Raw genomic sequence first — 9,738 nt, forward strand, 5'->3', positions numbered from 1 at the left:
GAGTTGGGGGGGAAATCAGATAGCGGCTGCAGCCTGGAAAGCCCCGAGTTAAGGTACAAACCTGCCTGGGGAAGAGGCGCAAGAGGCTTTTGTGTTTCAGGCAGGGGCTGCTCCTCGCTGCCCCGCTTGGAGGCAGCTGTGCTCGGCTTCAGGTGGGGGAGATGATGGTGGAGCCGTCCTCGCTGCAGGGACCTTTGGTGCACAACGTGCGGCTCTTCGGGGGGTGGAGCTGGGAATGTCCCGTGGAGCTCAATGCGCACAATGGGGAGCGCTGGGAAGGCAGAAGCTGTGATCCATCCATCGCTGCTTCTGCCCTAAGAAACAGCGGCTGGGATGGGGAGGCCGCACTGGAGTGGAGGGTGGGTGCTGAGCTGCACGACGGGGAGCTCCCCAGCGTGTGCTGCGGGGATGGGACAGACGTGGGGGGCTCTGCAGGCACAGCGCTGTGTCCGGGGCACAGCTCCATGCGGTGCCACCTCGCAGGTTGGGCCGCCCTGATGCAGCCAATTCCCTTTGTGCAAAGTCCCACCCTGCCCCGCTGTCCCAGGGCAGCGTAACCCGTAACGTCCCCGTGTGCTCAGGACCGACTCGGCTCAGCGCTTTATCTGCCCCGGCCGCACCCGAGCCGGCCCCGCTCAGCTCCCGCAGCGGCTCCGGGCGCGGCTGAGACGGACGGGAACCGCAGAGAGGGAGCGCGGCCGGGCTGTGCGGGGCTGTGCGGGGCTGTGCGGGCTCCGGTCTGTTCCTCCGGCTCCGGGCTGCGCTGGGACAAAGGCGCGGGGCCGCGGTCAGCAGCGCTGCAGGAGTTAACGCTTCCCCCCCCTCGCCCCAGGTCCGTCTCCAGCGGGGATTAGGGCAGTCTGGCCGGGAGCGGGGCCGGCTCCTGCCAGCTTAGGGCCGGCTGCGGAGATGCTCTGCGAGCAGAGCTGGGGTTGCAGCGTCCAGCCGGGGTCTGGCACGGCCAGGCGCTGCCTCCAGGCGCTCCCCTGCTCGGGCTGCGCGGCAGGTCTCAAAGCCGGGCTGTAAATTATCGGCGTTTGCTGCTGGAGCGGGGACTGGCTACAAACCTGGGCGCTCGTGGGGGCCTGGCCGGCCGGCAGGAGCTGAGGGAACGTGGGCCTGGGCTGGGGGTCGTGGCCCCCACGGCGCGGCCGCGACGCACCGCGCTGCAGCTGGGGATGCTGCGGGGCCGGGGGCTGCGGCTGCCTCCCACCCGCAGGCCCGGGGCGGGCAACAGGCTTTGGCTGTTTTCTCATCCTGCAGGAATTCGGCTCCATGGGCCGGGCATTTTTTTTTTCCCCTCCTTTCACTCTCTCTCTTTGGAGACTTTCCGCATTCTGCCTTTGATCTCCCCCCTGTGTTTGTCCAGCCGATCGGCTCAGACGGGGTTAGAGGCTGAGGTCAGCGCCTTTTCCATTCCAAACACCCAGAAACATCAGTGAGAAGGGAGGGGATTCAGATTACAACCTTCCCGTCCTCCCCTTCCACCCCTGCCCCACACGCACGCAGCGCCCAGACCCGCTGCCACTGCACGGCGAGCGCTGCCCGGCTGCGGCTGCCAGGGATGCGCTGAGCCCCCCCCGGGGTGGGGACATCGCTGCTGCCGAGCCGCTCCCCGGGGCCGCCGCTGCGGTACGATGCTCTGAGAGCTCAGCGATGGACCGAGGTGTCGGGCGGCATCTCCGAAGGAGCAGCGAGAACCCGGCGTGCTGAGCCGCAGCGCTCTGTCCGGACATCACCTCCTTGTCCTCTCCGTCCCCCGACTTTCCTCTCCGTCTCCTTCCCTCCGCTCGATGTGATCAGCCCCGTGTCTGGTGGCGAGGTGGGGGGCACACAGATGCCTCGCCGGAGTTTCCACCGCCCGGGACCGCGGTCGCGTCCCTGCGGGCAGCAGCTCGGTGGGGCTGAGCCCATGCGCTCGGCTCTGCTGCTGCTGCTGCCCTTGTTAGCGGCCGCCGCCGGGCTGAGCCTACAGCAGGCCAGGATGCGGCAGCTGGGGGTGTGCCCCAACCAGCTGAACCCCAACCTGTGGGTGGACGCTCAGAGCACCTGCGAGAGGGAGTGCCAGGCAGACCAGGTGAGCGCTGGGGGCTGCGGGGAGTCAGGGGAATGGCTGGGAGGGGTTTGGGTGCTGCACCTGTGTGGGGGTGGTGGTGAGCGGAGGGCTGCTCTGAGTTGTATTGGGATGGGGGTCCCATGGGCACCCAACGCGGTGCCCAGCTCACTCAGCCTCTCTGCAGCCTCACCCCAGCTGTGCACAGTGACCCAAGGGCTCCGAGCCCCTTTGCAGGCAGAGGTTCAACTTACAGCCCTGTTGCATCAGCCCTGGCTGGAACACCCCCAACACACCCCAGTGTTCTCCTACCCAGTTACTGAGGGATGTTGGCATGCTCGGACTGCTCTCCCTGCTCAGTCAGTTTTCCCTGGGCAGGAGCACGATGCTGCCCATCCTTGGGGAGCAACCTCTGTAGTTCATCGCTGTAATGAGTTGTGCCTGACCTCAGCCCATTGGAGCCTGCAGCCCCCAGGCCACAATGGCAGCAATGGCTCCCATCTGCACTGGACACCTGTAAAGCCCCGTAACGCTGTGCCGTGGGGGCCATCACTGCTACTTTTCACTCCCACCCATCAGCGGGGCTGAGGTGAAGCTGGGCGCTGGGTCAGCCCAGAAGTGGTGTGGGCTCTCTGGGGCTGGGAGCATCCAGGTCAGGGTTAGGGCTGGTGCTGGGAGCAGCGCTGGGGTTGGGGCTGGTATTAGGGTTGGTGCTGGGGTGCTGATCGTTGTCCCATCCCGTCCAGGACTGCGAGGACTTTGAGAAGTGCTGCACCAACGTGTGCGGGCTGCGCAGCTGCGTGGCGGCTCGCTTTGCAGACGGCAGCGTGTTGGCCATGGAGCTGAACCGCGGACCGTCCTGCGAGAGCTTCGTGTGCGCCCAGCAGGGCTCGGACTGCGACATCTGGGACGGGCAGCCCGTCTGCAAGTGCAAGGACCGCTGCGAGAAGGAGCCCAACTTCACCTGCGCCTCCGACGGCCTCACCTACTACAACAAGTGCTACATGGACGCCGAGGCGTGTCTGCGCGGCACGCGGCTCAGCACCGTGCCGTGTAAGCACATCTTCACCTGGCCCGACACCAGCCCGGTGCCGAGCGAGACCACGGCCCGGCCCACGCCGGGAGCGGGCCCCGAGCAGCCGGTACCGCCCGCTCTGTACAGCAACCCCTTCCACCAGTCGGTTCGTGCCGGCGGCACCGTCAGTTTCCGCTGCGACGTCAGCGGCCGCCCCCGGCCCGACATCACCTGGGAGAAACAGAGCGACCGAGCCGAGAACTTCATCATGCGGCCGGACCAGATGTACGGCAACGTGGTGGTCACCAACATCGGGCAGCTGGTCATCTACAACGCCCGCCACGAGGACGCCGGTATCTACACCTGCACGGCCCGCAACGCCGCGGGGCTGCTCCGCGCCGACTTCCCGCTGTCGGTGCTGAAACGGGAACCCGGGGCGGCCCCGCAGCCCGGCGACCCCCGGCCCGGCGACCCCCAGCCCTTCCCCAGCGCCGAGTGCCTGAAGGAGCCGGACCGACGGCGCTGCGAGGCCGCCGAGGTGCGCTGGCACTTCGACGCCAAGCAGGGATCCTGCGTCACATTCCGCTACGGCGGCTGCGGAGCCAACAGGAACCACTTCGAGACGTACGAGGAATGTCGAGCCGCCTGCGTGGGCAGCGCCCGGCCCACCTGCCTGCTGCCCATGGTGCAGGGACCCTGCCAGAACTGGGAGCCGCGCTGGGCGTACAACTACATCCTCAAGCAGTGCCACTCCTTCGTGTACGGCGGCTGCGAGGGCAACAGCAACAACTTCGACAGCAAGGAGACGTGCGAGGACGTGTGCCCCTTCCCCAAGAGCCTGCAGTGCAAGGCGTGCCGCCTGAAGAGCAAGATGGTGCTGAGCCTCTGCCGCAGCGACTTCGCCATCGTGGGGCGGCTGATGGAGATCGTGGAGGACCAGGACTCCGGCATCGCCCGCTTCGCCCTCGAGGACGTCCTGAAGGACGAGAAGATGGGCCTCAAGTTCTTCAATATCAAGTACCTGGAGGTGACGCTGATCGACATGGACTGGAGCTGCCCCTGCCCCAACATGACGGCCGAGGACGGGCCGCTCATCATCATGGGCTCCGTGCACGACGGCATGGCCACGCTGGACCCCGGCAGCTACGTGCGGGCGGCCAACGACAAGAGGGTGAAGAAAATCTACGAGCTGATGGAGAAGAAAACCTGCGACCTCCTCAACCGCTTCCAGGATTAAAGCCGGGCTGACAGACAGACACCGGGGCTGCAAACCCCGGGGGGACCCGTCTGAGCCCACAGCCCGTTGCTTTTATTGAGTTACTGTCACCATTCTGCAGCTCCATCCCTGTGACTTTCAGCTGCGCGTGTTCCCTGTGTACCCCCACCCAGACAGCAGCAATAAAGGGCGGGGTGGGGTTACAGAGAAGTCTGCCCTGACCCCCCCTCCCCTGCCCTGTCACACAGGGCACCCCCAGCCCTAACCCAGAGAGCTTCAGGATCCTCAGCCCTGAATATGGGGATGCAGAGAGAGCCCTCTGCCTGCACACTGAACTGGGAGAACTGTTATGACGGGGCTCCTGGCACAGGGACGTGGGAAGGACACGGCTGTGCCTCACCACGGGCAGCTATTTCTGCACCGGGTGATATTTCTTGGTGAGGAATTCCTCCCCACTTAAGAGCTCGTGTTTATTTTTGTTTCATCAATGGAAACTGATCCCTTCCAGCTCAGCCCTGCAATGCCTGGAATGGGAGTCTGGGTGCCACTTGGGCCCGTGCACATCATGCAGCAGCAGGGCTGGGATCAGGGCTGGGATCAGGGCTGGGTGCAGGGCTGGGTGCAGGGCTGGGTGCAGGGCTGGATGCAGGGCTGGGTGCAGGGCTGCACGGTGCATCCCACGGGGCAGCATTACCTTCGCACGTGTGCTGTCAATAAAGGGCACCCCCCGCTTTGCCCTCGGCGGTCTCTGCAGCCGGCAGAGCGCTGTGCCGCCGTCTGAGGGCGGAATTTCGGGGCTTTCTTTGTTTTTCTAATAAAAGCCCCCAAGCGGACACAGCGGGGAGTTCGGCTGCTCGCTTTGCAGGGAGGGCCGCGATTGTAGAACCGGAATCCCAGAGCGGTTCGGGTTGGAAGGGACCCTCAGAGCCCGCCCGCTCCCACGCCGTGCGCTCACTGCCCCCCCCGGCAGCTCAACCCATCCGTGATTGATCCCCCCTCCAAGGACGGGGGCTCCGAGTGACAGATTTCCTCCTCGCAGCCCCCCCAAATCTCCTTTCCTTCCCTTTAAAGCCGCTCCCCGCCCCGTCGCTCTGCCCGAGTCAAACCTCTCCCCGCTGTCTGGGGGCACGGAGCGCTGAGGGCTGCAGCCAACGGGCCCGGCCTCAGCCCCCCCTGCGTCACCGCAGCCCCCCCAGGGCCGGGCGCTGCCCCTCGGATTGAGAGCTGCCGTGAGCAGGGCTCAGAATGGGGCGAAAAGCAGCGATTTGTGTGGGGAAAAAAGAAAAAAAGAGGGGGGGGGGGAAGAAGAAAGAATAAGAGTTCAAAAAGAAATTTAAAAAAATTAAATAGAAGAAAGAAAATCCAGTTTAAAAAGTTAAGAGAACGCCGTGCGCCGCCCGGGAATCGAACCCGGGTCGCAAGAATGGGAATCTTGCATGATACCACTACACCAGCGGCGCCGCTGCTGCTCTCCCCGCTCCCTCGGCCTTATCCCCACTATCCCCACTATCCCCACCATCCCCGTCCACTCGCGGTGCGGACACGCCGTGGGTCCGTCCCTGCGCTGCGCATCGTGTCTGTGCGATAAAACCGCGCCGTGATGCGGCCGGACGGGGAGAATCGCTGCAGCTTCGGGGGGGAACCGGGACGCGGCCACCCCAACAGCGACGGCCGCGGGGACCCGGCACGAGGAAGCTCGTCCCGCCCCGGAACGTGGGTGACGCGTTCCCGGCTCCGGGGGTCACCGCCACGTGCGGGGTCTCCACGCGCCGCCCGGTCCGAAGGTCACCACGCGTGGGGTCACACACCCCACGTGGCAGCGCGTCCCACGTTGGGCTCAGGGCCGCCCCGCAGCCCCCACAGCCCCGCACCCCCCGCCGTGCCCCACGCGTTAATGATCCCACTCGCGTCTCTCCCCCTCCACGCGTTCCCCCACGATTGAGGCGCGGTCCCTTTAAGGCCGGGGGCGTGCCGCGGGCCCGGCCCGGCCCGTTAAAGGCCCGGCGCGGGGCGCTGGGTGCACTCGGCCGGCGGGAGCGGCGGGGCCGTGCCGTGCGGGGCCGGAGGGGCCGCACGATGTACACGCTGACGCGCGGCCCCAGCAAGTTGGCCACGCAGCGCCGCACCGGTACCGGGCGGGGGGGGCGGGCGGGGGGTCGGGGGGAGCGTTGGCACCGCGGGCACCAGCTCCGCTCCGCCCGGCCCTGACGCCCGTCCTTCCCCCCCCCCCCGCAGGTCCCACGCAGCAGCCGGTGGAGAGCAAGGTGGGCGAGCCGCGGGGCCGGCTGCAGCCCGGAGCGTGGCCCCCCGCCAGGTGAGCCCCGCGCCGCGCCGTGACCTTGGGGAAAGGTGACCGCGGCCGCGCGGCTCCGGGGAGGGCCCCGGGGCGGGGACGGGAACCGCAACACCCGCCTGGAGTCCGCCGAGGGGTCGTGGGGGGGGGAGGGGGGGCTGCGGGGGTCGCTCCGCTGCTGTGCTCCCCCCTCACCGCCCACCGTCCAGGCCCCGCGCGGAGCCCCGCGGTCCCGCAGCGCAGCCGTGCGCCCTGCAGGGCCCCGAGGGTGCGTGGAACCTCGTGTCCCCGTGTCCGTGCGCTCCCCGCGGGCCGCGCCCCCCCCGCCCCCCCCGTCGGAGTTGTGCAACCGCCGCAAAAGTTCAGGGGCGGCGGTGGGGCCGCACCGCGGGGCTCTGCCCGTGTCAGCCCGTATCGCCGCCCCGGGGCTGCGCTGTGCCCGGAGCCTCTGCCCGGTGCTGTCCCCCCCACCCCCCACGCACGGCCCGAGGGTCAAAAGGGGGAAAGTCTGGGGGTCCCCGAGGCGGGGGGGGGTCGTGTCCCCGTGCGGCGATGAGCCCCGTGCCCGGTCCCGCACGTCCGTGCTCAGGGAGCAGCCTTCACCCCTTTTCTCTGCCTTCAGGGAACAACCGAGAAATGTCTCCCCCCCGCCGCCCCCCGCCCCACTCCTGGCACAGCCGCTCAAGGCAGCGGTGGGTTGTGGGCTGGGGGGGCACTGCCGGCCCCGCTGCTCTGCACCCCCCACCCTGCGCTCCCGGGGCCTCTCAGACTTTGTCCCGTGAGCGCTGGGACTCCCGGGTTCCTCCCGGGGCTACGCGCTGACCCTTCACGTGGGTCCTGTTCCATGCGGACGGTTTCACCTTGTCCTTTAGGGCAGCAGCTCTCCCGGGGGGGCTGTGTGGGACGGGGCGGCCCCGGAGCTGCTCCCCCGCTGCAGGGCTGCCCTCCAGCTCTGCCCTCGCGTTGCTTTCACCGCGCTGTGCTGCTGTTGCTCCTCGTGCACCCGGCCCGTGTCACAGCGCCGTGCCTCAGTTTCCCTCGTGTTGTGCAGAGCAGCAGCAGCAGCTGCGGGGTTCCCATGTAGCAGCTGTGACAGCCGCTGTGTCCCCAGCTGGGCGGCCTGCAGGGCACGTGGGGCGGGCGGTGCGTTGTGCACCCTGATCTGCTTTATTTCCCTTCTTATTTTTGGGCTGTTGTCCTGCTGCCTCCATCCAGAGCAGAGCTGGAGCCTGGAAAGCACGTGTCCTTGCTTGGGCTCTGCCAGGCGTGGTGGCCGCCTTGGGGGCAGGATGGGGGACAGCTGTGTCTGTTGGTCCATCCTTCCCCTCTGCTGGAGTTGGGGGCTGCGATGGGGCAGTGCCGGCTGATGGCACAGGAGCTGCGTGGTGCACACAGGGTGGTAGGGCTGCCCCGCTCCTCGTGTGCCCCCAGGTTGCCCTTCTCCCCTCAATCCCCTCTTTCCCCAGCCCAGCCCAGAAGCTCATCTTCAACAGAGTGAACGGCAAACGGCCGCAGGTGCTGCTGCCGCACAATTCTGTGCCCGAGGAGAGTTACACGGCCGCCCACGAGGAGAACGTCCGCTTCGTCTACGAAGGTGGGAGAGGCTGGAGGGGACGAGGGGGGGCTGCAGGGCGCCGCCTGCCCTGGGGTTCACCCCCAGCCCTCCATCCACAGCCTGGCAGGAGGTGGAGCAGCAGCTGGACGGGGGGCAGAGAGGGGAGAGCACCCGTGGGCCTGTGCAGTACGTAGAGAAAACCCCGAACCCCCGGCTGAAAAGTGAGTGGGGAGCGTGGAGGGGGAGGGAGGGGGAGCAGGATCTGGGGGAGCACATGGCAGAGCCGCCCCCGGCTGGGGGTGGGGTGACATACCGGGGGGGTCCCGTGGGCTGTGAGTGGGGGACATCGGGTGTCAGTGTTCCTGGTTTGGGTGGGTGAGCCCAGTGCTGTGCAATGGGGTCTGGCTGTGGGGCCGTGCCATCACCCCCTGGTTCTGCTGTGGGGTTCTGCTCTCATCACACAGGATGGAGACACAGCGGGGATGGGGTCAAAGTAAAGGCAGAGTGAGGGGCTGGGCAGCAGCTGGAAGTGAGAATGTCACCGAGCAGAGCAAATGCCCGCAGCCGTTGGGGAGCTGGGGAGCCCTGGGGCTCAGGGGGGTGTTTTTCCCTGTGCTAAATGGACGGCGCTGCTGGGAACGCTCCGTGCTCCAGCTGCGATCCCTTCTCAACATCCCGTCTCTTTCAGACTTTGTTCCCATTGACCTGGAGGAATGGTGGGCGCAGCAATTTCTGGCCAAGATTGAGAACTGCTCCTGAAGGGAAGGCGGCCGTTCCCACTCCCACTGCGGCCCTTTTTCATTTCCCCTCCCCTCTTTTTTTTTTTTTTTTTTTTTTAAAAACCACGACAAAACAAAACAACAACAAAAAAAAAACCAACAAAAACCACCAACACCTAAAAACCGACCCCGACAAACCACGCAGCCAGGAGCCTCCGGTCGGATGCGGCGCTCGGTGGTATTTAAACAGCTCTTCCAGCCCCGAGGACAGCGGGATCGGAGCACAGCCATGCCCGGTGCGGGGCGGAGGAGCCGCGTGCGGCCCCGGCCGGGATTCCTTAAGTGCCAGTTCTGAGCCCGCTGCAGCTCCGGGACACTGCGGGGTGTGCGGGCAGCCCCCCCCCCCACCATGCTGGAGGACAACGGGTCACTGTAGCAGGACAGACAATAAAGCGCTGAAACTGCCTGTGGTTGAGGGGCTGGTTGGACCCGGGGGAGCGTTGGCGGCCCAGCGGAGGGGTGCAGAGATGGAGAAGTTCGGATCGTCCCCATGCAACAGCCCCAGGGCTGCCCGCCGGCCTCCACGTGGAGCTGGAGGTGCTGGTGGTTCGGGGGGGGCTGAGCATCGTGGCTGGGAGCCGTGCAGGGCTGTGCTGTCCCTGCAGCCCCGCGTTATCTCCGCGGTCCCCATAGGGGTAAAGCAGCGGGAGGAGGGGGCTGGGGGCAGCCCTGCAGCGCAGCCTCTTCCTGCAGGACGCAGCCGCTGCAGGGGGCGGCCCCACGAAGGGCCCCAGTGCAGCTTTGCCTGGGCTGATTCCTGCTGGAGCCCTATCGGGTCCTCAACAGACCGAGCCGTGCAGGGTAGGAAACCGATCGCTGAATGTGAA

General features: G+C 66.8%; 2 protein-coding genes and 1 non-coding gene across 3 annotated transcripts; 2 read left to right on the top strand and 1 right to left on the bottom strand.

Annotated features, from left to right (window-relative positions):
- The first annotated feature begins 735 nt into the window (after positions 1 to 735).
- Positions 736 to 4,542, top strand: WFIKKN1 (WAP, follistatin/kazal, immunoglobulin, kunitz and netrin domain containing 1). Its single transcript, XM_015877159.2, has 2 exons — positions 736 to 2,077; positions 2,800 to 4,542. The coding sequence occupies exons 1-2, from the start codon at positions 1,838 to 1,840 to the stop codon at positions 4,303 to 4,305; spliced, it is 1,746 nt and encodes a 581-aa protein (XP_015732645.1). The 5' UTR covers positions 736 to 1,837; the 3' UTR covers positions 4,306 to 4,542.
- A 1,131-nt stretch (positions 4,543 to 5,673) lies between these two features.
- On the bottom strand, positions 5,674 to 5,744 carry TRNAG-CCC. The gene has a single exon. It is a non-coding gene; the product is annotated as a tRNA-Gly (tRNA).
- A 537-nt stretch (positions 5,745 to 6,281) lies between these two features.
- On the top strand, positions 6,282 to 8,976 carry MCRIP2 (MAPK regulated corepressor interacting protein 2). Its single transcript, XM_015877448.2, has 5 exons — positions 6,282 to 6,412; positions 6,520 to 6,598; positions 8,044 to 8,171; positions 8,252 to 8,353; positions 8,821 to 8,976. The coding sequence occupies exons 1-5, from the start codon at positions 6,361 to 6,363 to the stop codon at positions 8,889 to 8,891; spliced, it is 432 nt and encodes a 143-aa protein (XP_015732934.1). The 5' UTR covers positions 6,282 to 6,360; the 3' UTR covers positions 8,892 to 8,976.
- Positions 8,977 to 9,738: the final 762 nt, after the last annotated feature.

The sequence above is a fragment of the Coturnix japonica genome, chromosome 14, assembly GCF_001577835.2.
Source record: "Coturnix japonica isolate 7356 chromosome 14, Coturnix japonica 2.1, whole genome shotgun sequence".
Taxonomy (NCBI): domain Eukaryota; kingdom Metazoa; phylum Chordata; class Aves; order Galliformes; family Phasianidae; genus Coturnix; species Coturnix japonica.